Here is a 27,019-nt window from a genome sequence, read left to right on the forward strand (position 1 = left end):
AGCCCGCCACCAGCGGAGGGGAGGGGGGACAGCTGGGAACCGCGCTGGGAGAGCAGGGGCCTTCAGGAGGTGAGGCCTGCGGGAGGGCAGGAGGCTCTGGTAGAGGCAGCTCAGTGCTTGGAGCTCTGGCTCTGGCTGAAGCTGGACGAGCCCTGCTCCTTGAGGATGGGCCGGGTCTGGTGGCCGGAAGAGGACGAGGAGGAGGTGAAGACTGTTGGAGAGAGAGGAGGTGAGAAGGGCTGTGGGAGCTAAGCAGGCTCCAGGGCAGGGGGAGGGGAGGGCTGGGGGCTCTGGGGAGAAGGGCCTGGCCCCGACCCCGTGGAACCGGCAGAGGGGCTGCAGTGCCGGGGGCCTTGGGAGCCTTACCTTCGCGGGAAGAATACGACTGGCCGGCCGTGTGCTGGGACAGGAGGCTGTAGGAGAGGAAAGGTAGGGCAGTTAGATGTGCTGGGAGAAGCAAGTGGGGGCTGAGGGTCTGGGAGGTAGGACTCGGCCCCCCACTCACTGGGCGTCCTCGCCCTCCAGCAGGCGGCGGTAGGTGGCGATCTCCTGCTCCAGCCGCGTCTTCACGTCCAGCAGGATCTTGTACTCCTGGCTCTGCTGCTCCATCTCACAGCGCAGCTGCGCCAGCTGCTCCTCCACGCTGTCGATCAGCCCCTGGATCTGGGCCAGCTGCACGCAGTAGCGGCCTTTGGTCTCCTCCAGGCTGTTCTCCAGGGATGCTTTCTGCAGGTGAGGAAGAGAGAAAAAGAGTCAATGAAGGTGGTCACTCCTGTCCCTCCGGGTCTCTGGGCATGTTTCCTGAGAGGTGCGTGGATTTTTGACCCCAGCTGGGGTATTGATGGGGCAGGAAATACAGAGGAAATTTATTCCACCATTCTGAACCTTAATTTCCCCATCTTTATGATGGGTACAATGAGCCCTCCAGCCCACTCCTGGGAAAAGAAAGGCGGAGCTGGATTGGGGCAGGGTTGGGGGTGGCCTTTACTGGTGAGGTGGGGGCTGCAGCTGGGCTGAGTCCTCCGTACCATGCTGAGCTGGGACTGCAGCTCGATCTCCAGGCTCTGGAACACCCTCCGGAGCTCAGCCACCTCGCTGCGCCCGCTCTGTATCAGTTCGCTGTTAGAGGCCACTTCTTTGTTCAGCTCCTCGGTCTGAGATAGGACAGAAGAGCAGAAGGTGTGAGGGGCTCCGGCGGCCCCTGGCTGGGAAGTCCTGCGGGAGGGCTGAGGGCCCGAGCCCCACCTTGCTCAGGAACCAGGCCTCAGCGTCTCTGCGGTTCTTCTCTGCCATCTGCTCGTACTGGTCGCGCATCTCGTTCAGGATGCGGCTCAGGTCCACGCCGGGTGCTGCGTCCATCTCCACGTTGACATCCCCGCCAGTCTGACCCCGCAGGGCAAGCATCTCCTGGGAAGGGGCAGCAGGAAGAGGTCAGCTCAGCTGATTCCTCTCCTGGTCCTGGGTGGATATGGCAACCCCACCAAGCCTGCCAACCACCCCCAAAGCCATCAGCGCGCCCACCTCCTCGTGGTTCTTCCTCATGTAGGCCAGCTCCTCCTTCAGGCTCTCGATCTGCATCTCCAGGTCGGTCCTGGCCAGGGTCAGTTCGTCCAGCACGCGGCGCAGGCCATTGATGTCGGCCTCCACGCTCTGGCGCAGGGCCAGCTCGTGCTCGTACCTGGCAGGACAGAAGTCAGAGCCTCAGGCTCCATCCCTGAAGATTCTGAGCCCCAATGTCTGCTGGCCTTGCTGAACAGACAGCCCCACTCCCTGCCCTCTGCCCTCAGCCCTCAGCACAGCTGGCGCTCACTTGGTCCTGAAGTCATCAGCTGCCAGCCTGGCATTGTCGATCTGCAGAATGGGCTGTGCGTTCTCGATGGTGGCTGCAATGATCTGGATGGGGTTGGAGGACAGTGGACCTGGTCAGCCAACATCCGTGCTGCTCCAGGGTGAAGGGCAGAGAGGGGCAAAAGGAATCTCCCCAAACACGGGGGTCTCCTGCTGGCAGGCAGACCCTGTACTCCCCCAGGCAGGTTGGGATGCCTTCTCCCAGCTCGGGGTGTGGGGGGTGGCTCCCACATCCCCGACCACCCCAACTCTGGGCCCAAGGCTGAGAAGCTGAGCGTGCAGCACAAAGAACCCTTGCAGGGAGCAGGAGATTCAGGGTTCCAGCCCCAGCTCAGACACAGAGACGCTGAAAAGGAACCTTCTGCCCCTTCTCTGGGCAACCCTGGCCACTCCCCCAAGGTGCCTCAGTCTCCCTCATTATGAAATGAAATTGCTGGAAAGAGGTTTCCTAAGGGCCACTGCAGTCCTGGCCTTTCTCAATACTCCATGTACCAGTGCCACCAACCTTGTTCCTCAGGTCCTCAATGGTCCTGAAGTAGGGGCTGTAGTCTTTGGCCTCACTGGGCCGCTGCCTCTGGTACCAGTCACGGATCTTCGCCTCCAGGTCAGCGTTGGCCTCCTCCAGGGCGCGCACTTTGTCCAGGTAGGAGGCCAGGCGGTCGTTGAGGTTCTGCATGGTGATCTTCTCATTGACCACCAGGAGCCCGTCACCACCGACAAAGCCACCACCAAGGCCACCACCAAGGCCACCACCAAGGCCACCACCATATCCTCCACCAAAGCCGCTACCCAGAGCCCCTCCAAAGCTGCTACTGCTGCTGAAGCCGCCGCCATAGCCACCCCCCAGCCCGCAGGCTCCCCCGGAGGAGAAGCGGGAGGAGGAGACAGACAGGCCCCCGTAGGCGCTGGGGGCCCGGCAGGACCCTCCGGTCAGGACGGAGGAGATGCGGCTGGAGCCACCACCGATGCCGCAGGAGCCCTTCATGGAGCTGGAGGAAGTGAACTGGCGGCTGCAGCTGGTCATGGTGCCGAGGAGGGAGGTGAGCGAGCGAGCGAGTTGGCAGAGAGAAGAGAAAGGTGCTCGGGGAGGCTGAGAGAGTGCTGTGGCTGCCTCACACGCAGCAGCCTTATATGCATCTGGGGAAGGTGGGGCCCTCGGGTTTCATCACTCCGGGTCCTGCCCGGCTCCCCACTCTGTGTTGTTCAGCCCAGGGTCGACTCACTCCGCTGGGTGCTGGCTCAGGGTTCCCACCCAGCTTTGGGGGTGTGGGGCCCCGAGAAAAACACACAAACGCGAGTCGTCGTGACTCAGGCTGGGTGCTGGGAATCTGACTCCGTTCCCAGAGCCTGAGGGGCCAGCGGGGCCTTGGCGAGGGCGGCATTGTGGCGGCTGCGTCCCCAGGCAGTGAGTCAGCCCATCGGAAGGACTCCCTGCCCCACGGTGACAGCCTTGGCTGAAAGAGACCTCAGGGATGCCATCCCGGGCTGTCTGGGGAAGCAGATTTGGGGATCCTAGAGTCCCGGCTCTGGGCAGGAGCTGGGTTCGTGGCTCCACTCTGCTTTGTGGCTGTGTGGCCAGAGGGCCGTCACCTCTGCTCTCTGGACCTGTTTCCCGTCAGTAATGACAAGGTTGGCCTGGGCTAATGCAGAGTCCTTTCTAATTCCAAAAATCCTAGGACCCTCATTCCCCTGTTGGATCTAATCCCAGTTCCAGAGACAGCCTTGAGCCAGCAGGATTCCAGACGTGTGTGCACCCTGGAAACAGCAGGTGCTGTGGAGACAGGTGGTCGCTGTCCCTGCCCTGCCTCTTACAGCTGCACGGCACAGGCAGGCCCTTTAGCTCCCTGGTCTTCAGTTTTCTCATCTGTAAAAGGGGACAGCACACCGCCCTCCACAAAGAAACATGCAGGAAGGACCCCTACTGGCCCTTGACCCGTGGCCAACTCTGCTCCTCAGCCTCCCCTCCTTCCCTTCCAGCCACCTGCTGCTCACGCCCCCGCCACAGCCTGGCGCCCCCTCATGCCCCACACTCCCACCTGAGGGGCACCCACCCCACCCCGGCTCCTCCTCCCCCTGCTGCCCTCTCCTAATCACAGGCACCCACCTGTAGGCCCATGGGAGGGAGCCCCATCCTGCCACTACTGCCACGTGTGACCCCTGACCCTGCCACGGGCCGCTGAGTCCCTGCATGGAAACGGTCCTATCTGGGGATCAGTTTCTAGCAGTTTCCTCTCATGTGTCCACAGATTCCAAGTGCGGCCCGACAGCTTCACTCGTGCAGTTGTCGGGGGGCACAAGACTGGTCACCTGCCCGCTCAGGCACAGCACGGAGTACCTGATGCAAGTCACATGGTTCTGTGAGGGGGTGTAAGGGGCATCCTTCCCGCCACCGGTCCCCAGAGGAGGGAGCTGGGCCGCAGGGACGGGTAAGTGGGCTCCCAAGACAGCAGTCAACAGGGAGGTGGGATGTCACCCACCCCTCCCACCAACGCCTGCTCTCTCTGCACATCTCAAATGTATATTATTCTCTCAACCCTAGAGTTAACGCTGCAGGTGAGTAGGACAGAGGGGAAGCAGAGAGAGGCAGTGATTCACGCCAAGTCACTCGGCTCTAAGCTGCTGAGCCGGGGCTAGAACCAACCCTCCCGGGCGCCCGCATTGCCTCATAGGCAGGGCCCGGATCGCGGCTCTCACCCACCTCCCCACAGCGCCCTGCACGGGCCTGCCCATGGCGGGCATGGCCGAGGCCTGAGAGCTTGGTCCAGCACCGAGGGCTGGAGGGAGGATAGAGGGTCTGGGCACCCAGACAGAGGCCTCCTCGGGGTGCTGGGGTGACCCATGGCATGGCCACTGTCCTTGGTCCACAGTGCCTCTGTGGAGGTGTGGGGAGCCCGGAGAGGGCTGGCCTGGGCCTGAGCTGTGCTGGGGCGGGAAATTCCCTGTCACAGCAGGACCAGGGCTTTGTCACACATCTCCTTCCGTCAGTCTCAGCCCAGAGGTGAGAGCAGAGCGGATGTGCACACCTGCGGGTCCAGACCCGAGAGAGGGAGCCCGATACTCCCCACTCTGACCCCACAGTGGGCAGAGGGGACTCTGGAATCTTGGATGCCCAGGTGTCAGGGTGGGCCTGGAGTTCAGGTCCAATCACAGACCCATTACCCTCAGAACCTAAAATGGCCTTCAAGGCCACCCAGCCCTAATCAGGGAGTGTGAGCGCCTTGCCCCAGGTTAAACAGCAGAGACTGGACCAGGCTCCGGCTCCCAGGCCAAGGTTCGCACCGGCTCTCACAGTGGAGGCTCTGAACTCTTCACTCTCTGCCCCCAGCGCCCACACACACACACACACACACACACACACACGCACGTCTCCTTTCCAGTTGGCTCAGTGCCCAGCCCTGCCCCCAACTCTGGGATCACACACAGGCCCAGCGCTGAGGATCTGGGGACTTGCAGGGGCTGAGAAGCGGCAGGAAGTTGCCGACCAACTCATCAAACTGCTCGGAGGCTCTGGCTCCGTGGATCACACGCCCACCGCATGGCCCGCTCTCAGGGCTGGGGCAGGGAAGGGAGATGACGACATAGCCTCCGACCTTAAAAGAACTTATCATTTGACCCTAGAGAAAATGGGGGCCAGAGAATACAGCATCTCACAGCAGGAAGTCCTGGGGAGCCGGGCCCATGTCACACCCCTCGGCAGGAGGCAGCTGGGGTACAGGCACCCCTTTGAACCTCAGCAGGAGAAGAGGGGGCTGCCCTCCTAGCCCAGCCCTCTGAAGGGTCCTGGCAGAGCCTAGGAGTATCTGAGTCGGCAGAGAAGGAGCAGGGGCATTTGCTCCACGCCAGCAATGTACACCTGCCCCCAGGTCAGGACTTCGAAGCCTGGTGGGCACAGAGCACTGGGGCCCCCTCCAGGCAGCGATTGCTCCCCCACCTGCCTCCTTCCACCCTCCTTGGCCTGCCCACGTCAGGCATGAGGTCATGTCACACCTGAGACAGCCGGGAAGCTCCATTGGCCAATGCCACGCCTCGGCTTGCAGGGATTCGCAACCTGTCTGGTCATCAGAGTCCCCATGGAGCTCCCAGCCCTGCTCCAACCCCTGCATCAGCAGGGCCCGGGACATGCCTGCTCGTGGGGCTGTTTTATAATATAAGCTCCGCAGCAGATGCCCAGGCTGGGAAGGCAGGAGGCAGCCCAGGGTGCTGTGGTGGGTTGCAGGGAGGCTGAGAGGAGGGAGGGCGCTGCTGCAGGGCCCCCAACCCTGGGGGGGCAGGCCAGAGCCACAGGTTTCAGGGCAGCAGGAAAGAGTGGAGCCCCATTGAGCCAGGACAGAGCAGCCTGGAGTCGGGCAAGCAGGGGTGAGACAGGCCCCTGAGTGGGTGAGCCATTCAGCCTCTCGGAGCCTCAGTTTCCTTCTCTGGGAACTGGGAACAACAGCATTACCTCCCAGGCATGTTAGAGGATTCGAGGTGAGATAAAGCACCTGGCTATCATGACATTTATTCAGCAGTGTTTATAATGCACCTACTACGTGCCAGGCACTGTGCTGGGCACTCAAACTCAAAGAACAAGACACAGAAGCCCTCAAAACATACAATCAGGTGGGACAGAGAGGATGGTAAAAACTATCCTCACACCGTGTGGCCAGGCCATGACGGGCAAGGGGCCTCGGGGAAACAGAGGAGACAGGTCCCTGGGTGGGGGGAACAAATGTCCCAGTCCAGGCTCTGGCCCTGGGACTGGTCCCAGGGTCTGAGGAATCTGTGAGTGCTAGGCCCACCTTAGAGGGTCCTCTCCCCTCCAGCGTGTTTGGGGTACACGTCACTCTCTCTGAACCTCAGCAGGAGAGGAAGGGGCTGCCCTCCTAGCCCGGCCCTCTGAAGGGTCCTAGCAGGGCCTCAGAGTACTGGAGTACCTGTCGCAGCCCTTCACAGTGGTCTGCACAAACAAGGGCCCTGCAGGGGTGCCGTGGCTCTGCCAAGCTCAGATATAGCCTCCGCCCTGTGCCTGGGACCAGACCCACCCTGGCTCTGGTCCCTCTGTGGCCCTCAACTCCCCAAAACCTGGGACGGCACCAGAGACCCACACTGCAGAAGGGCTGAGGGAGTATCATCAGAGCTGCCACCGTGCCCTGCTCACCATCCCAGGCTGGGGGCTCCCGCACATCCCGTTGGGGCAGGTGCTGTCCCTCTGGGTCAGGGCCGGTGTCTCCTCCCTCCCCTGGACCCAGTGGAAACCCAGGCACACAGTGATGCAACCCCCTAGACAGACTGTCACCCCCCATATCCATCTCCCTGCGGGAGACGCTGCCAGGATGTCCCAGGGACTGGCTGTTCCTGCCACAGGCCTGGCCTGGGAATCAGGCGCGTGCGTCCATCATATGACAGCAGTGTGGTGGCCCAAGGACAGCCACAGACCTGCAGTTCTGCCTCACTGATGGAGGGGGGTGTGCAACCTTCTGTGCAGGGGGCAGAGAACCGTGAGTCCCTCCACGGAGTCCCAGAGCCGGGCCCCCAATCCGGCCCCAGGCACACATACTCAGCAGCCTGGGCCTGCTTGGGGTGCCTGGACAAAGCAGCCAAAGTCCTCACGCCATCCCCGGGGAACCCCACCAGCAGGGCAGCCACTGCCTCTACCTGCTCGCTCCCAGCACACCTGGGTGCTCCCACACACACACCTGGTGGGGAGGGGCTTCTTCCCCAGCAGAGGGGCACAGTCAGGCACAGTCTCCAGTCCTCCCCACACTCCAACCCCTCCTCACTCGCCTCATCAGTGAGAGTAGACCCGAGACTACAGAAGGGCCTGGGTGGGGCAGGGGTGAGGCTCAGCTCCTCTCCCCAGCACGGAGTGGGGTCCACCCCTCCCACGCCTTGCCCCACTGCTGACACGCCAGGCTCCGACGAGGGCTGAGTCACACTCCTCGTGGAGCCTCAGTGTCCCCATCCACACAATGGGGGCCTCTCCCCAGACCCTCCCGCTTCCTGGACTGTTGCTCAGGTGAGATCACCCTCCGGGATGAGCCAACCGCAGCCCAGGGCTGGTTCTTCTGGTTGTGGCCGGAAGTGCGGTGGGGCTGGTGGGAACCGAGCCTTCCTCCCACCCTCCGGCCGTATCCGCGCCGTCTGGGCTGCCAGGCAGCTGCAGTTGCCACTGTGGCACGAGCCCCCGACCCCAGACAGTCCTGAGACTCACCGTCGTCGGGGCACCTAGCTGTGGCCCCTCTCACCCTGCCTTTAACCTGCAGCTTCTGAGGTCCCGTGGCCTGCCCAAAGTCCCCATATCACGGCTGTCAGTGCCCCTGCCTGAGCACCGCTTGTCCCCAGCCCCCCACCACACCAGGCTCTGGGGGCTCTGGCCACTCCCGCCCCAGTGCCGCCAGGACCTGCCACCAGCCTCCAGGCACCAGGGGAGAGAGGGCAAGTGGGCGCCCTGGGCCAAGTCTGCAGCAACTGAGACATCCTGGCCAGCAGTGAAGGGCTGGGGACACCGTCCTCTCTTTAACCCCTTCTGCCCACCCCCTCCTTAAAGAAAACCCAGAAGGCAGGCCAGCCCACCGCTCAGTGATTGCCGGATTTACTCGAAGGAAGACTTCCAGGTGTGGGAAGAGCGTCCCAACTCACTGTTCCCCACAGCTCCCCTTCCCTTCCCCACCACCAGAATTAACCGGGCTGGCGCTCAGAGGGTCCTGGGAGTGGCCGGACAGTCTGCCCCCCTCCCCTGCCCAGGATGCACTGCTCCTTGGAACCCCCACCCTGCCCCATCCTGGGCTGTGGTTGACCATTTGAGGAAACATCCCTGAGAGTGGCCCCGCTTTCTCCCACACCTGCCTGGGGTCCACAGCCTTCTCTGGAAGCAGAGCCTCCTGCTCACGTTCCTGGGGTGGGGGCGATGGGAGCCCCTCCTCAGGGGTTTCCTGAGGCTCACACAGGAGCCCCGGCCCTAACCACCCACCTGGGTCCCCACGACCCTCCTTGTGTGCCTGTCCCAGCTCCCGCGCCCCCCCCCCACCCCTCTGGGGGGAAGGCACCGCCCACAGGACCAGGAGGAGCAATTGACTGGGTGAGTCATCCCTTGGGATTCAGGCACCTGAGATCCTGAGATCTTCTCATCCATTTAAGGATAAGAAAGCAAGGCTCAAGGAGGGGAAGCGGCTGCCTGACTGCCTGCAGTGATGGAGCTACTTACAGGGCAAGCAGAGACCACCCAGGACCACCCTACGCCAGCTCCACCTGGGTCTGCACAGCCTGGACCACCCTGCAGGATCATCAGCCCTTGGGAGATGCAAACACCCCCCCCCACACACACAAGTTCTCCCCAGACTTGCTCCTTACCCTGGTCTAAGCTGACCCCTGACCTCCAAGCCGATGACAGTGGGTGTCTAAGCACCATTGCCCCTCACCCTTTCCCAGCCCACCCACTGGTCACTAGCACCCATTCAGTGGCCAGGACAAGGACACGTTTCACATCTGAGTCAACAGGCTTTATTGGTGCAAGGCAGGGGAGCGTAAGGAAAGGACTGAAGCAGCAGGCTGGGGCTGGAGAGGCTGGAGGCTGCAGGGCAGATGGGGCGGCCGCCTCCCTGCCTCCTGGGGGGCTAGCCAGGAGGAGCCCAGTCCCTAGCGGGGGCTCTGGTGGACCTCCTCCCGGGAGGAGATGACCCTGCCATCCTGGACCTCTTCCACAATGGTGCGCACCTGGCGGGTGGTCACGGCTGCAGGAGAAACAGACACTTGGAGGTGGGCAGGGGCTAAGACAACCTTGCTCAGCCCCCAGCCCTTCTGAGGAAGAGCTGGCTCTCTTTCCAGTCTGCTCCCAGCCGCTGTGAATGCCTCCACTGGCCCCTCAAATCACACCACACACGCGTCCCTCCTGCCCTTGCTGCTGCCTCCCTTCCGTCCCATCCCTCTGCCACTGTCCTCTCATGATGGGTTATTCGATTCTGACCCACTGTGTCCTTCTGCAAGAAAGGAGCCATGTAGACTGGATGCTATATGAAATCTATCACCATTCCTCTGCAGTCTCCAGGGGACGGACAATGCTCCCATCTCCCCATCTGAGGGATTCTCCAAGACAAAACCCAGGTCCCCAACACCCCCTCTAGACCAGGAACACCAGGGCTAGGATCACATCTTCCCCATCAGACTGGCACCTGGGATCTGACCACATTAGGCTAGAGTCCCCAGAGATAGGACTGTTTTGCTCATCCAAAGGGTCTCAAGAGCCAAGATCACGAGACCATGGCCCTATCTCCCCACCAGATGAGACCCAGAGCTGGGACCCTGCCTCCTGTCAGACTAGGATCTCCAAGGTAAGGACCGGTTCTCTGCCCTGCCCCATCAGACCAGACAGATTGCTCTCATTTGATCCCTCCCCTGAATGTGTCCCTTCCCCTGCCCCTGCCGAGGGGCAGCCTCATGCCCTGGAGCTCCCTAGGGACTGTGCCCAGCAGTGTACAGACAGCTGCCTGTCTTATGCACCCCAGCCCCAGCCCAGCCCTCAGCCACCGAGATGCTTACGTTCTTTTGGCTTGTACTGAGTCAGGCTGCAAACAAACAGACAGCGAGGAGATTAGATGTGGGTCTGAGAGCCCCATCCCTGCCCCAGAGGCCCCCCGGCCCTGGCCCCAGGCGCCCCCACTCACTGGGCATCCTCGCCCTCCAGCAGGCGGCGGTAGGTGGCGATCTCCTGCTCCAGCCGTGTCTTCACGTCCAGCAGGATCTTGTACTCCTGGTTCTGCTGCTCCATCTCGCAACGCAGCTGCGCCAGCTGCTCCTCCACGCTGCCGATCAGCCCCTGGATCTGGGACAGCTGCACGCAGTAGCGGTTCTCTGTCTCCGCCAGGCTGCCCTCCAGGGATGCTTTCTGCAGGAGGGCGGGAGGACCAGGGGTCAGTGAGGGTGGTCAATTCCCCCTTCCCGGCCCTGGGCCCACCCCCATGCCTGGCAGTGCACCTACCATGCTGAGCTGGGACTGCAGCTCAATCTCCAAGGCCTGCACCGTGCGCCGGAGCTCAGAGATCTCGCTCTTGCCACTCTGCACCAGCTCACTGTTGGTGGCCACCTCGCGGTTCAGCTCCTCTGTCTGCAGACAGGACACAGGACACAGCAGCATAAGCCTGGATCCTTTCCCCGTGTCAGGCCCCCTCCCAAATCTGGCTGTGGGAAGGGATATGCCTTCTCACCGGCTTCCCACTTTCCAGAGCCCAGAAACATGCCCTTTGAAATGCTACATTTGTGTGGTTAATCCCTGCAAGTGGGAGGCCCAGAACAGGAAACAAGAACCAGCAGGGCCCTGGTGCTAGTTCCCAACTTCATGAGGGAGAGATGGAGACTCCCAGGTCTTCACTCTCTCCCCACCTTCACTCCCACCCCCTAGGTCCCAGTGTTAGCTACGATGCAACAGGTGACCCTAATGCCCACGGGGTCCATGCAACTTGCTGAGGATGGGCCCCCCAGGACACCACGTGGTGGGCTTACTATCAGGGCTCAGGCCCCTGAACCCCAGCCCCTGTAAGAGGCCTCTGGCCTGCCGCAGCCCTCACCTTGCTGAAGAACCAGTCCTCAGCGTCCTTGCGGTTCTTCTCTGCCATCTTCTCGTACTGGTCGCGCATCTCGGACAGGATGCGGCTCAGGTCCACACCGGGGGCAGCATCCATCTCCACGTTGATCTCGCCGCCCACCTGGCCTCGCAGGGCATTCATCTCCTGTGGAAGAGGGGGACGTGGGTGTGGGCATGGGGGTCCGTCCTGGCCTCCCATGCCCCAGCTTTCCCACACAGGGGTCCCCCACCCCTCCCAAGGACCCCTCATTTATTCTGCCTGTGCTCTACCCTCTGACCCTCCCAGTGACTTTTGATCGTCTGCTCTGCGCAGGCCCTGCCTCCACCATCACACTGTGGTGCCCCCATTAAACTGAGGGCTCTCCAAAGAGAAATTTTAATTCTTAGGCCTATGCCCCCAGAATTTCCCCTCTAACTTCCAAACTTCCACGGGGGGTCCAGATTTGAGGGTTTGAACTGGGGTGAGGAAGGGACTTCCTCATTTATCCCCTGTCCTCGTGAGGGAGGCCAGGGCAGGCAGGGGAAGACCTGTGGGCCCCCCGGAGGTTCCGTGGTGCAGGGACGCAGTGTGGTACAAGGACGAGGCTGCCCTGCCTGCTGGCTCCGGACCCCCAGGACAGGTGCTCTGCAGCCAGGCCGGCCCTGCAAGGTGACTGACCCAGCACACCTGCTCTGCAATCTCCCACGGCCTCGGTCGTGACCCAGCCTCAGGGCTCTGCCACCCACTCCTCAGCCTCTTTGGCCTGCTGCCGCAGCCACCTCACCTCCTCGTGGTTCTTGCGGAGGTAGAGCAGCTCCTCCTTGAGGTTCTCAATCTGCATCTCCAGGTCGGCTCTGGCCAGGGTCAGCTCGTCCAGCACCCGGCGCAGGCCGTTGATGTCGGCCTCCACACTCAGACGCAGGGCCTGCTCCGTCTCAAACCTGCCGCGGGAACCAGGACTTTCAGTCCAGGCTCCTTGGACTTGCAGGCCCAGGACCCAGCCCCTCCTCCCCTCAGTTTGCCAGGCTCTAAGGGCTCAGGAGGGACGATGAAAGGCTGGAGTGGAAACACACGTCAGCTCTGGGGGCCTGGGACCATCACAGGGCAAGACCCCACGACGACCCAACTTCCTGACTTCTCTCCTCTCTGCCTCCTGCCTCCCTCCCTCTCCTCTACCACCTGCGGAGCCCAGAGCCCTGTGGCCTTCAGAATTTGCTGCCTTTGCTGCATCCTAGACTAAGGGGTGGGCTGCGAGCAGCTCCTAGGACTGCCCCACCCCCAGCTCCTGGGCCTTGGCACAAGCAACCGAGGAGTCCTGGGGTGGGGAGGGGAGCCCCAAGCCCCTCCCCGACCTTGCCCAGGCCACCCCAGCTACTGGCCAGGACTCACTTGGTGCGGAAGTCATCAGCAGCCAGACGGGCATTGTCGATCTGCAGCACAATGTTAGCGTTGTCCACCGAGGCTGTGAGGATCTGGGGAGATGGAAGAGTAATCGGGTCATGGGTGGGGGTGGCTCAGCCCAGATCAGGGTTAGGAGACAGCCCGCCCTGCCTGGGGCCACGCTGTGCCGCCTTCTCTGGAAGCCTCTGTTCCCTCCCCTACGCTGTGCTGTGCTGTTGGCAGAGGCAGGGGCAAGCAGGAGGCTGATGGGCTGAAACTCACCTCCCCCCATAGACCCCCACACCAGGCTCAGCCTTGAAGAAGAGGAGGCAGCTGGCTGGGATTGTGGGAGAGCCAAGGAGGGATGGGGAAATGTCCCCCAGGCAGAAGCTGTCCCAGAACTCCAGGAAGAGGGGATGTGGGCAAGCCCCTCATATTACAGTGGGCAAGAGGGTGCCCCTGAGAGGCTCCCCCAAAGGAGGCTAAAGGAGCCCTCACCGACTCAGAAGTCACAGCCACTCCTAGGCCCTAAGCCCTGGCTCCACTGGCAGCCCCGCCACTGGGCTTGCTGAGCCCAACTTGAGGGGCAGCAGGAGGGAAGGGGAAGCCAGAGACATCCCCAAATAAGGCACACAAGAGGCCTTCGCTCCTGAGGTCCCGCCCCCTCCTCCTGCATCCTCCCCCAGCAGGTGCCATCAGGCACTCACTCAGACCCCCGCCCCACCATCGCCCAAACCCCTCCTGCTGACACCTGCTCCTCAGGCCCCGTCTGCCACGTGCATCCTCTCTGATCCCACAGACACACAAGGTGGCAAGAAGTTCCATGATGAAGAAACTGAGGCTCCCAGGGGCTCCACGAGGCCTGTTTGTCCCTGGCCTGACCTGCTATCCCCCAAAAAAGAGGACCCAGGCCCCATAGAGGTCTCAAGACAGGCTCCCAGAAGTCAAGTCAGAGCCAAGCTGTCCTGGGCTCCCTGAGGCCCCCTGGCAGCCCCCAGGCTAGACTCCAACAGGGCAGGAGATGAGGGAGGAGAAGTCTTGCCCCCCTTGGGTCTCCCCCCAGCCTACCCTGTTCTGCAGGTCCTCGATGGTCTTGTAGTACTGGCTGTAGTCCCGGGCGGGCCCCGGGGCCTGCTTCTTGTACCAGTCTCGGATCTTCACCTCCAGCTCGGTGTTGGCCTCCTCCAGGGCGCGCACCTTGTCCAGGTAGGAGGCCAGGCGGTCGTTGAGGTTCTGCATGGTGGCCTTCTCGTTGCCCGAGAGCAGCCCGTCAGCTCCCCCAAAGCTGCTGCCATAGCCACCACCAGAGCCGAAGCTGTAGCAGCTGGAGTAGCCGCTGCCCCCCAGGGCACTGCCCAGGCCGCTGGCAGAGCCCAGCCTGCAGGAGCCGGCGCCCAGGCCGCCAGACAGCCGGCAGGAGGTGCGGGACGAGCCACCCCCCAGGCCGGAGGAGCCCTTGATGGAGCTGGAGGAGGTGAACTGGCGGATGGTGGTGGTCATGGTGGCGGCAGTGGGCAGCGGGCACAGCGAGAGGGCTCGAGAGGAGGAGAGAGGCCCCAAGGTGCGTGCGGTGCCGGGGCTCGCCCGCCTCTTTTATAGGCCGGCAAGTGGGCGTAGCGATTACAACAGGCTCACGGCTCTGTTTCCATTCCCCTGGGCTTTCATCACCGCTGGCCACCTGCCAGCGCCCAGGTGGCGGGGGCCCCCTCCCCTCCCATCACTGGGGCTCTGCCTCATTTCTCCAAACCCCCGTGCTGGGGCCTGCGTCTTTGTGTGCGTGTCTCTGGTCTCAGGCCCGTCACCTGTGATTCAGGCAGGCCCTCCAGCTACGCTTTCCCATGACCTAATACGGAGAAGAGGAGAAGGCAGGATGTCACCGTCACCGGGCCCTCCCAGGCAGCTGCCACCCCAGCCTGCCCACCTCGACCCTGTATCTGGTGGGGACATGGGTCAGGGAGTCAGACAGCCCCCCAAGTTGCTGTGCTCCCCACACACTACTCTATACACGGGGCTGGCCCCGGGCTGGGGGTGGGGGGCTGGGGGCTGGGGAGCAAGAGGACGAAGAGCCCACCCTGCCTTGGAAACAAACCGGACTGAACCCACCGGGCCCACCTCCTAGCTCAGGGCCGCTGGCGAAACTCGGATTACCAGCCCACATCACAGACGGGGAAACTGGGGCCTCAGAAGGGATGCAGGGTACACACTGCCCCGCCTAATGCCAGGCCCTTCCGCCTCACTGTGCCGCAGCAGCCATCCCCCAGGAGCCCCGGCCACACGGGCCCCCGTCTGCGGAGCCCAACCCCCAGGGATGTACCCCAGGGGCCAGGGGTCCAGCTGGCCAGTGTCTGGCCCTGCCACACCCCTAGGGACAGTGGTGGCCCAGCCTCCTCCTCTAAGCCTTTCCCTTCCTCTCTGTCCAGTGGGGGTCCCGGGCTGGGGGGCAAAGAGCTCAGCCGTAGGGTGGGGAATGGCAGGCTGTGGGGGGATCTAAACCAACAATGAGGGGGATGTCCCCTTCCGTCACCCCCACCCCTCTCTGCCACAAGAGGCCTCAGGGTGAGGTGAGGGGCATCTGTCTCAGGTCCCAGCCCACTGGGAACCTAAAGTACGTTGCTCCAGAAGAGGGTCTTCCTGAGACCCCAGCCAGCCGCCGGCCCCCAGGCTCCCTGATATCACTCCACAGGTGGCCCCGTGCCCAGCCCACAGCCCCACCCTGCCCTGGGTCCCAGGGTCCCGGCAGGCCAGCTGGGAGGAATGTGGTCGTGTTACAGACTCCGGTGGCTTCCACCTCCCAGACAGGCCCAGACAGCCCGCCAGCAGCCGAGGGAGATTCCTCAATAGCCCAGAAGCTGCCAAGCCACCAAAGCAAACAGGACGCCCCCCACGCGCAAACGCACAGCGGCCACCCCACCCCACACACACACACCCCGAGCCGGGCAGAGCCGGTCTGGTTTCCTGGGCTGGCTGTGTCGCTGCCGCCCCCTCTCACCCATCAGTGCCCGGACGGCTCCTTCAGAAAGGCCCCCAGCCCCTCTCCCTGTGCTCTGGAACCTGCCCTGGGCTGAGGCAGGGAGACTCCTAACAGGTGTGGCCCCCAGGAAGTCTGTGGGGCCCTCCTGGGAACCGGCCCCAGGTAAGCGGGACCCTGGGGCGGATTCTTAGAAACTTTCCCAGCATGGGAGGTTGCCCCTCCCTCCACCCTTCATCCTTCCACCTGCTTCCCTCTCCTTCCGGGAGCCCCAGGCCTGGATGGAGTGGGCAGGACAGGCTGGCAGGTGACAAGTCGATACCCAAACACTCAATAAATTCTTCTCTTCTCCCAATCCCTCAGCCCACACTGCCCCAAGCCAATGACCAGACCAGAGCACATGAGGCGTTGAATGTCAGGCAAAGCTTTAATAGCAGTCACTGGGGCAAACCCAGGAGGCCTCCCCGGTGAGGGTGGGGAGGCTGCAGGAAGCAGACACAGAAAGGCAGCAGCTCATGGACGGGGCCACTCGGGCGTGGCAGTAGTGTGCTGGGGGCCGAGGTGAGGGCTGCCCCGGGCCCTCAGGGCCAGGCTGTCACATGCAGAAAGGGGCCTCAGAGGGTGGAGGGGTGAACCTGCTCTTGGGAGGAGACCACCCAGCCACCCTGGACTCCTCCACGATGGAGCACACCTGGCGGCTGGTCACCACAGCTGCAGGAGGTGGAGGAGAGGGCACAGGGAACCTCAGGCAGGAGCCACCCAGCCTGCGGTTCCCCCAGTCCTCCACACAGAAGGGTCCCCTCCTTTGGAGTCCACACAGCCCCTCCTTTGGGCAGGACAGGGCAGGCACTTAAACCTTCCCAGATGGGCTTCGAGGCCAGGGACAGGAGTACTGCGTGGCCAGACTGCAGGGAGAGGAGGACCCGTCAGCTCAGGGATGCTGGCCAGCCCGGCCCCTGGGAGCACTGTTGTGGGCAGCCGCTGAGGAGGCCCTGGGCAGAGGGGAGAGAGGGTCTCGCAAACTGGCAGGAAACCACAGCTGGGGGTGCAATGCATGGTGGGAAACTAGCGCAGGCCCAAGGACCGAGGACCAAGGGCACAGTCCCAGTGCAGCAGGAAAGGGGACAGCGCACCGGGAGGCCCTGTGGCCCTTTGTGGCTGCTAACCAGGGAGTTACAAGGAGAAGCTGAGCAAGTGGTTTTTCCATATCCCAAAGGGCCCAACAAATAGACTCAATTAGAGCAGGAGAGACTGTGGTTAGACTATAAATGGACTTCACCACTGTCAGGGAGCAAAAAGCTGGAATGTGTGACTAAGAGACACCAGGACACTCTCATCCAGGGGCCTGATCAACCTTCCCAACACCAAACCGGACCACCGCCCACCTTGCTGCTTGGCCCATCCTGGCATCACCAGTCACACAGTCATCGCAAGCAGAAACCCGGGTCATCGGTACCCACTCCTTCCGTGTTCACTGCACCTTTGCTGAGTCCTGACTGAGAGCGTGCTCGCCCCCATGCTCAGGCATCCAGTCCTGCTGTTTAAGCTACAACCTCTCTCCTGCCTGCACCACTCCTTTCCCTGCCCTCTGGCCCATACAGCAGAACTTCTCTGGCCTAACCCCCTGCTCCAGCCTCCTGCTGAGTCTCTCCAGCCCCTCACTGACCCCTCTGATCCATTTCTCCCTTCTGCGGCCAGAGTGAATGTTCTAACAGAGCTTGATGATCATTCCCCTCCTCTGCTCCAAATCCCTCCGTGGCTCCCCATTGCCTATTTGTCTAGTCCAGATGCATTAATTCGGCATTCGAGGATCCTCAGCCTGACTCCAGCCTGCATTCTCAGTTTCATCTCCTGCTACCTCTGCAGATTCCTACGTTCACACCTCCTGGCCTTTGCCAGTGCTCAAATGCCACTGCCTGGGTGGCCAGGGCCCAGCCCTGCAGGTGCCTGGGTGCCCACTCGCCCACTCGCTGAGCACCCTCGCCCTCCAGCAGGCGGCGGCAGGTATCGATCTGCTCCAGCCTCGTCTTCACGTCCAGCAGCACCTGGTTCTGGGCGCTCCCGTCACAGCGGAGCTCGCACAGCTGATGAGCCCCTGCAGCTGGGCCAGCTGGGCCCCGTAGCGTGTCTCTCTCTCTGCCAGGCTGCCCTCCAGTGACGCTCTCTGTGGACCAAGGGGCCGGTGGCACAGTGAGACGGTGCTGGGACCTTCCCCTCAGTGGAGCACTAGCCAGGCCCCTCCTGTGTGGGGTGGAGGTGCTGCCAGCACAGTGGGAAGGTGACTGGGGCTGAGAGGGCCGGTCACTGCATATGAAGAGACAGGCTGGCTGGGGAGCCTCTGGTTCTCCAAGTGGGGTGGTCTACGAGGCTGGGCCTGCCCTGGAGTGACGGCACGGGGCAGGGAGGGGACGCAGGCCCTGCCATGCACAGCTGGGACTGCAGCTCCGTCTGCAGGTTCTGCATGGAGCAGCAGAGCTCCACGATCTCTGTCCTGCCACTCTGCAGGGCCTCAGTGTTGGTGGCCACCTCGCGGCTCAGCTCCTCTGTCTGGAAGGCAGGGTGGGCCACAGGGACTTAAGGAGGCTTTCAGAGACAGGGCAGAGGACAGGGGCTGCCCCTGAGCCCCTGCCTCCCAGAACTACCCCTCCAGCCCCTCTGGCCTCTGTAGGGCCCCAAAGGCGCCTGCACACAGAGACCCTCTGCACCCACATGGCACGTGGCGGAATTCACCTTGCTCTGCAGCCATTTGCAAGCGTTACTCCCACTGCACTGCAGCACCTCAAAGACAGGCACTGAGTTTTATTGTTTTTGTACCTGTTACTGTCGCTGGGATGCTGTAGATGCTCAGTCTGTGTTTACAAGGGTGTGAGTTGTGGATTCAGGTCCACACAGCCTGCAAGCACCTGTGGTGGGAGAAGCCCTAGAGCAGGCTGTGGAGACCTGGATCCATTCCCCAGGCCACAGTGCAGGGTTGTGTGAGCCTCGGTCCTCTCTGAGCTCACATTTTACATCTAAAGCACAAGGGGCTGGTCCAACTGGTTCCCAGAGGTCCTTCCAGCCGGGACAGTGTTCCAGCCTGCACCAGCACACAGCACATGTGCCCACACGTGTGCACAGCCGCTCGCAGACGGCCACCCACCTTGCCGGAGAACCAGTCCTCGCGTCCTCGCGTCCTCACAGTTGTTCTCCGCCAACTTCTCATACTGGTCACGCATCTCATTCAGGATGCGGCTCAGGTCCACGCCAGGGGGGGCGTCCACCTCCATGCCAATGTCCCCACCCACCTGGCCTCTCAGCCCATTCATTCTCTGGGCAGGGAGCATAGCAGGAGCTCACCCAGGGCCATCCTGGAGAAAGACCCTGGGGCTTGCCTGCTCCGCCTCTGGGAGACAGGTGCAGATGACAGGCAGGCAGACAGGCCAACAGCTCCTCACCCTTATGGATATCAATTCTCCCCAACACACACTGTGATATGGGGGTGGGCTCCACCCATCCCCAGCGAGTGCTGAGGCCAGAGGGGGATGGCAGCTCCCCAGCAGGGCCAGGCTGAGCGAGGGCAGCCTCACCCACGCCCGAGCCCACAGCAGGAGCCCAGGGAGAGTGCCCAGTCTCGGCATCAGCCAAGCCAGACCTCTTAGGAAATGTTAATCTGCTAGGGGGAAAGCAATCGTATGACTGGCCTCAAAGCCCAGGGGAAGCACTCTCTGGGCGTCCTGCTACTTGGGGACCAGGCTCCCCCATCTCAGGCCAGAGCAGAGGTCAGCTGAGAAGGAAGCCACAAGGACAGGGCACTAGAGGCCTCATGAGTCCCCCAGTGGAGCCCTGGATCTTATCCATGGGTTGAACCTTGGGGGCCCCTGGACCCAGTGCTCTCTGGAAGAGGGAGGCAGGAGACGAGGCAGAGAGGTGGAGTCAGACCTGGACATGGACATGAGCCAGACAGACCCGAGGGATTGTCCCTGTGCAGCCTTGGGTAAATCCCACAACCTCTCTAAGCCTCGGAGTATCTCTCCCAGCGATGTCGGTATCAGCTGAGATCATTGCTATGAATCACTGGTAATGTGCCGGGCAGATAGTCCTTGTTGTTATGACTATCACTATTAAAATTAATTATAATAATTAGCATTGTATGTTCTTACACCGATTCACTCATTAGTTAGTTAACTGCAATGGGCCGAGCCTCAAGGGACAAGGGAAGATTCCTTGGGAAGCGGGGGCCCTCTGGGAGATCCTGGGGTCCCAGCCCACCTCCTGGGCGAGTTTCTGCTGCGGTCCCTGAGCTGGCCCCACCTCCTCGTGCTTCTTCCGGAGGTCAGCCAGCTCCTCCCTGAGGTTCTCATCTGCATCTCCAGGTCGGCTCTGGCCAGGATCCGCTCGTCCAGCAGCCGGCGCAGGCCATTGATGTCGGCCTCCACGTTCATGTGCAAGTTCAACTCTGTCTCGTACCTGGGCAGGCTGGAGGTGTGAGCCCTAGGGTCCTCGTGGAGCCACAGGGACACCACCTCATGCACACACAGAGCACTCCATGGTGTGCAGAGCCCCAGGCAGCCCCGGAGACCCAGACTCACTTGGTCATCAGCTGCCAGGCGGGCACTGTCGACCTGCAGCACGAAGCTGGCGTTGTCAATCGTAGCCACCAGGATCTGGGAGAGACGCGGGCTCAGTGAGCAAACACCCTCGGCAGCCCCAGGGAGGCCCTGCAGCACCCATGCAGCCTTTAGGGGAGTGGGCCAGAGCGAGGGTCATGAGGGTGGTAGTCTCCTCCTCCAAGCACCCTGCTGGCAATTTCAGGGGCCCAGTCAGGGCCCTCAGGGGGCTCACAGAATGGTAAGGGCAGGATGCCCAGGCACAGCAAACATGGATGCCCGGAGAGAGACCCTTACGCAGCCCTCTCCCACTAGGGGATCATGGCCTCCACCTAGGCCTCACTCTCTCTTCCCAGCTAAATTCATCTCTAGGCTCAGTGCCACCTCCTCCAGACAGCCCTCCTGGATTTCCTGCCTGGATCTCCTCTCCCTGCCATTTCTCCTCCCTGCCCATCTCTCTTCCTCAGCACTTCACTAGGTTGCGATTTTATACCTATTTCTATAACTTTTTTGGGTATTTCCTCCTCTGCTGGACCCTGAACTCCAGGAGGACAAGGCCATCTCCATCTTATTCTCTTTGGAACCCCCAGCCCAGGGCACAGTGCCCTGGCCCAGAGTCAGCCCCCAGGGTACGTTTGTTTAATTAAGTGACTAATTAACTAATTAATGAGGTTATGGTTGGCCCCACCTCAAACCTGGGGCACAGTTTTCTTTTCCCACAAGGTCATCTGGGTGGTTTAAATGGGAACATGAGCAAGAGCGAGACCCCATCTCGACTAAAAATAGAAAGAAATTATATGGACAGCTAAAAATATATATAGAAAAAATTAGCCGGGCATGGTGGTGCATGCCTGTAGTCCCAACTACTCGGGAGGCTGAGACAGGAGGATCCCTTGAGCTCAGGAGTTTGAGGTTGCTGTGAGCTAGGCTGATGCCACGGCACTCACTCTAGCCTGGGCAACAAAGTGAGACTCTGTCTCAAAAAAAAAAATAAATAAATAAATAAATAAATAAATAAATGGGAACATGAAAGGGAGGGGCCCTGGAAGAGCAGAGGGTTGGTGATGATTGTGGCCGCTGTCGCTGGCACCATTGGAAATGCCCAAGCAAGGCTCCAATCGAGACCATGGGGGTGCGGAAGACAGCACGGCCCCTCCTCACCACCCAGAGGGAGCAGAGATGTTGGCGAAGGTGGCCTGTGGGCCGGGCCGATTTGGGATTTGCTGAGGCTGAGGCTGAGGCTGAGGGAGAAGCCCCCGCAGACCAAAGCAGCCCCGCGGGCTCATCGTGTGCAGAGCCTCCCAGACCCCACGCGAGGACCTCGGTTCTGTGGAAGTGCCGCCGGATCAGGCCCCAGTTTGTTAGCTGCCCCCGGCCTCCGTGGGCCCATCTGTAGCCCGCCCCCCACCCACCTCCGTGCTCAGAAGTCCGATCGGGCACAGGGAGGGTTGGTTGTGAAACCCTGGGCTGAGGGGTGTGCAGGGTGACTCGGGGGCAGAGGCCTGGCACGTGCTGCACGGGCTGGAGGGGTGAGGTGCTGGCTGACCCCGAAGCTCAGGAGCGTTGACTCACCAGGGCTCCCCTGGGTTCCCCACCGCCAGGCCCGAGCCTGGTATCTGATCTGGCACTGCCGGCAGCTCTGCGTGCGGGAATTCCCTGCCTGGTGGAGGTCCCGGGCAGGAGCAGGCTGGCTCTCCGCCCGGGAAGCTGGGCAGGCCCCACACCCGGGACCCGCCTGCTTCACACACCCCTTTAGCCCCTCACTGCCTGTGGGGGCTGCACACTGTAGGACCCGCCAGGGGCAGGTTTTGTACAGAAGACGCAAGTGGCCATGTTTACAGAATGCCAAGACCACGTTCTCAGAGGTCATGAGAGTGTGGAAGTGTGTGTGTGTGTGTGTGTGTGTGTGTGTGTGGTGTCAGTTCCTCCATCAGGCTAACTTAGAGAAACTCCTCCCTTGAGAGTGTCCAAACAGGGCCCCTGCCCTCAGGGAAGCCCAGAGTGACTGTCGTGGAGAGAGTGAGGAAGACCCACAGCAAGAGCAGACACAAGAACACACCGGACTCGGCAACATCTGCACAAGGAACAGGGCAAAGACTGAACCTCAAAGGGTTGAACAGACCCCAAAATCCGGGGATAGAAGACAAGTGCCTTCTATCCAGGAGGACTGCCTGGAGGAGGTTAGGCAGGCAGGAGGGCAGCCCTAGAGGGGAATGGAATGTCCAGCCTCATCTCCCAGCAGCCACACCAAACTCCCCAGCCCTGTGCCTCTGCCCACGCTGTTCTCCACATGGGGAACGCAACTCCTGCCTTCAAGGCTCTGAAGACCTCCCTGGCCACTCCTCCATCACCCACCCCAAATATGTTCCCCCGAGGAAGGGAGGAGTTCCCCTCTGTCCCCCTGGAGAACTCCCAGCAACCCCTCAGCACAGGATGTTTTCCAGGCCTGGGACCAGAGAGCACAGGGCTGGGTCCAGAGCAAGTGAGTGAGTGAATGAATGATGGAGGCTAGGACAGGGGAGAATTGTTTGCAGAGGCCCAACGTTGAGATGGAGTGAATTAGAAGCAAGTACCAAGGGCAGAGGACAGAGGGCAGAGTCCTCAGTGGTCTTGAAGTAGTGGCTGTAGTCACGTGCTGGGCGGGTCGGGTCCCGCTTCTTGTACTGCTCGGTGTTGGCCTCCTCCAGGGCACGCACCTTGTCCAGGTAGGAGGCCAGGCGGTCGTTGAGGTTCTGTGCAGTGGCCTTCTCGCCACCCCTCAGCAGAGCATCCACCACACCAAAGCTGGAGCCAAGGCCCCCACCCAGGCTGCAGGTGTAGCCACTGCTGTAGCCTCCCCACAAGCCCACCAAGAAGAAGGACGAGGTGACCGATATGTTGCCACAGCTGCCGGCTCCCAGGAGGCTGAGGGCCCGACAGACGGCCCCGACACGGAAGGAGAACGTCCGAGAGAAGCCCCCGCCGGGCATGCACAGGCCCTCGCTGGAGCCGGAGGTTGAGAACTGGCAGATGCTGCTGGTGGTGGCAGCCACGGTGTCCCAGGGTCAGATGCAGGGTCCGGTCTGGACGGAGACACTGGTCAGCCCTTTATAGCCAGGCTGAAGGGGGGCTGGGCCCTGGCCCCTGAAGTCTGAGCCAAAAGCCCAGGAATTTGCCACTGTACCAGCTGCCCGGGGCCAGGGGCTTGGAATAGACACGCTGAGTGCACCCCCCCGGCCCCCTCCTGAGCTAGAGCCTAGGAGCCCAGCCCGGGTGCCCTGGCCTCTTAGCAGCCCATTGTCCGTTCAGAAACAAAGGTGGTGTTGGAGCTGCGCCCCAGGCTAGGGTGATCCTCCAGCCTCAGCCACAATTAGGAGGCTGAGCTCATTCTTGGGGGCAGTCCGGAGAGCCCAGGCCTGGGAGCAGGCAGCCGTGGAGCAAGGCTTCACAGGCTGGGAGCCGGGAGGCCGGTCTGGCCCCCACCCCGCATTCCAGGGCAAGGGGGAGGGATTGGGGGACTGGCATCCTCCCCCGGGTCCAACATGGCTCTGATGGAGCCCCAGTTAGAGGCAGAGAATTAGCCTCAGACCCAAGAGAGCCCCCGGCTCTCCCGGGATTATTCCAAATCTGCGCGAGGAGACGCAGGGGATAGACATGGCCCTTCCCGGAGGGAGCTCCGGGTCCAAACCTTTCAGGAAGCCAGCTCAAGAGCCTCCATGTCCTCACTTGTGAAAGGGGGATCATTCCTGTCTCCCAAGGTCTTTGAGGGAATCTACAGAGATAGTGACATCAGTCAAGCTCTGGCAAAACAGAAGCGGGGTGGGCGGGGGGCCAGGGGCTGAGACCAGAGGGTTAGGGTGACCTCCCTGCCCACTCCCCCTGCACCTGAGGAAAGTCGGGCCAGAGGGCCTCCCAGAGGAGGGTGGGGGGAAAGGGGGAGGCGGGGGGAGCAAGGTTTGTGCAGGAGCCTGCATGCCCTGAGGAAGCCCCTGCCAGGGAGCAGCGATCCCACATCCTGGCGCTGGCGCCGCTCCACGCAGCGAGGAGATTACCAGTCTAATCTCAGCGGCACTAATGATTTAGGCGCTGCCAGGACACTGGCGTCTGCTCCGGGACTGTCTGAATGCGGAGCTCCCTGGGGTGGCCAGGGCCCGAGGGACAGGGCCAGGGAGGGAAGTGCATGGGTGGCCTGGGCTCTCTGCCTGCTCACAGGGACAAGGAGCGAGTCAGGTTTTCCATGTAGCCCAGAGCTCCTCTGACAAGGCTAGACTGCTCGAAGGACTTCCTGCTTAGAAAGTGGGTGGTCTTTCATGGAAAGTACCAGCTGGGAAGGGCAGGAGCCATCTGGGAGAGAGGCTGAGCCCTGACTTTATCCTCCTCCCGCCGGGCCTGTGAAGGGTGCTGGGGGAGGAGTGGGGGAGAGGCACAAAGCCAAGGCTAGAGAGCAAGGACAGACATCAGGAAGGACTTCCTGGCCATCCAGGACTGTCTTGAAGGAGGAGAGAGGCCCAGTAGAACCTGGGTTCACCTGAGTGGGCCACAGCCGGGCCCTGCACCAGCCGGTCACCCTCACATGGAAGGACATGCAGTGAAGACCCCTCCCCCTCCCCTGCCAGAGCCACCCTGCCCCAAGCCCCTCTTCCCAGGAGCTGACCTCACCCCCTACGCTGTCCCCCCAGGCAAGCCTCACCCTGGGCTCAGAGGAGGGATTGTTCTCCTTCCGGCACCAAAGAGCCAGGAGTCTGGGGAGGGGGCCAGGCCATGGGGTTCCACCTCCCCACACTGCCTCTCCCTAGAGCCCATGACCCCTGGCCCTCACCCTGCCTGGGAACCCCACCTCCAAAGCCCCCAGACTTTAGCCTTGAAGCCCGGTTTGAAGAGGCAGAGAGTTTATTAACCTTCCTCCGTCCAAACTCACCAAGGCCTCATCCCCCCCCACCACCACTCGGCCCCCACAAGGTCCCCCCATCACCGATCAGGCTTCCTGCTGTCGGCCGACTCATCCTCCTCTCTGGGCCTCAGTTTCCCCAGGCCAGGGATCTGGGACCGCTTGGCCTCTGCTGTCTGGAGGCCCCACCGACTGTGAGACCCCCTCGGATGCTGCAGCCCAGAGAGGCCTGGAGTGCTGAAGGACGGGCCAGCGCGGCCTCCTCTCCTAGGGTGAGACCACAGCGGAGACGGAAGCAGGACCCCAGGCAGGCCTCCCGGGCCTCTGGAGGGTGTGGCCAAGCCTGGCCTGGGCTGAGAGTACCCGGATGTTCCTCCTCAGAGCCTCAGTTTCCTCACGGGCTCCGAGGCGCAAGGCGCAGGGGCGGTGGGCAGCGCAGCGTTGGCGTTGAGGCCTGGAGCCAGGGCCGCAGCAGCCCCCACTCGCCCTGCTGGGGAGGAGCCCTGGCAGGATCCGGCCACAGTCCGCACAGAGGCCCTCTGGAGGAGGCATGACTCCTCCCGCCCGGGCCTGTCCTCCGCCCCCACCGGGAGAGTTCCTTGAGGGGCAGCGCCCGGCCCACGGCCCAAAGCGGCAGCAGCTTGGCCCATGTGAAAGAGGAAGAGGAGCAGGAGGGGGCGATCCAGACAGCTGCTTCGCTCCCGCCGAGGCTGCTGCAGCCCAGCACAGGGGGGAGGCAGGAGGGGCCCAGGGAGGTGGCTGGGAGGACTCGAAGGTGCCCCAGAGCCCGGGGTGCCCGCCCAGCCTCACGACCCTCATAGGCCCTAGGTCTCCCCTGCAGCGTGCTGAAAAGCCAGCGTGCTCAAGTGCGGAGCAGGACCGGGGCGCGGGGGAGGTGGCCCCGGACACCACCCCTACTCTGCCGATGGACGGCAGACGGTGTAGAAGGATCCAGGGCCCTGTGTGCAGGCGGTGTGCAGTAGGCGCATGCTGATGTTGACAAGGGTCATGCCATGCTGCCCAGCTGACCCTGGCTCCAACAGGCCCCCCAACCGTTAGCTGTCAACCCCTAGGACCGTGCTCACCCCCCACCCCTGTCCCCTGCCACTAAGGCCCCATCAGCCCCTTTCCATTTGCCCCACAGGCACTGAGCCCCTCACCAGCAAGCACCTTGCCCAGGATGGGCACCCTTTGCCTCTCCCAAGCACTCCCCACCCCTTGCCAGCCATCCCCCCAGAAGTGCACCCCCGCCCAGCCACACCTGCTGGCTGCTCCAAGGCGGAACCCCATCTTCCTCTGCTCCATTTCCTGCTCAGATCCACCCACTAACGATTTGTGTCTGGCTTGCTGGGGCCACGGGCTCCCGGCCTCCTCCCAGTTTGGAGAGACGGGGGGCAGGGGGATCCCCCAGTGCCCCTGCACACTCCAGGGCTCGGCCAGGGGCTCCCTATCCAGGGACAAGAGACTCAGCCTTTCTTTCCCTCTGCCCCACCCAGCCACTTCTGACTGGCTTCCAGGAACCATTGCCCCGGGGAACCCAAGACGTAGGACACAGACACCCAGGGACACCCCACCTTTCCAGGCTGAGCCACAGCAGCTGCCCAGGGCCCCTTCCCAAGAAAGGACCCAGAGGCCCAAATGCCCTAGAGGAGGTCCAGGGCAGGGAGGACAGGCCAGGGAGGGAGAGAGGGCTGGGAGCCTGCGGGAATGGGTGGGGAGGAAGTCTCCGAAAAGAGGTAGCCACGTGTGGGAAATCCTGCAGCTTCCCATAGGCTGAAAACTCAAGCTTGACCAGCCTGACTTCTTCCCTCTGCCCTTGCATCCTCTCTCTCTC

At 62.2% G+C, this 27,019-nt stretch overlaps 2 protein-coding genes and 1 pseudogene across 2 annotated transcripts; all 3 read right to left on the reverse strand.

The window, feature by feature from the left end:
• Positions 1-501: 501 nt before the first annotated feature.
• KRT16 (keratin 16) lies at positions 502-2,872 on the reverse strand. Its single transcript, XM_069481420.1, has 6 exons — positions 2,354-2,872; positions 1,811-1,893; positions 1,522-1,678; positions 1,246-1,407; positions 1,029-1,154; positions 502-726 (listed from the first exon to the last, which is right to left on the reverse strand). Exons 1-6 carry the CDS (start codon positions 2,870-2,872, stop codon positions 502-504), a joined length of 1,272 nt encoding a protein of 423 aa, XP_069337521.1.
• Positions 2,873-9,312: 6,440 nt separating this feature from the next.
• Positions 9,313-14,331, reverse strand: KRT17 (keratin 17). The gene is made up of 8 exons (XM_069481421.1): positions 13,833-14,331; positions 12,774-12,856; positions 12,169-12,325; positions 11,388-11,549; positions 10,802-10,927; positions 10,488-10,708; positions 10,363-10,388; positions 9,313-9,557 (listed from the first exon to the last, which is right to left on the reverse strand). The coding sequence occupies exons 1-8, from the start codon at positions 14,262-14,264 to the stop codon at positions 9,463-9,465; spliced, it is 1,302 nt and encodes a 433-aa protein (XP_069337522.1). The 5' UTR covers positions 14,265-14,331; the 3' UTR covers positions 9,313-9,462.
• A 2,015-nt stretch (positions 14,332-16,346) lies between these two features.
• On the reverse strand, positions 16,347-26,195 carry LOC138392383 (keratin, type I cytoskeletal 42-like; annotated as a pseudogene).
• Between the last annotated feature and the right edge of the window lie 824 nt (positions 26,196-27,019).

The sequence above is a fragment of the Eulemur rufifrons genome, chromosome 9 (assembly GCF_041146395.1).
Source record: "Eulemur rufifrons isolate Redbay chromosome 9, OSU_ERuf_1, whole genome shotgun sequence".
Lineage (NCBI taxonomy): Eukaryota > Metazoa > Chordata > Mammalia > Primates > Lemuridae > Eulemur > Eulemur rufifrons.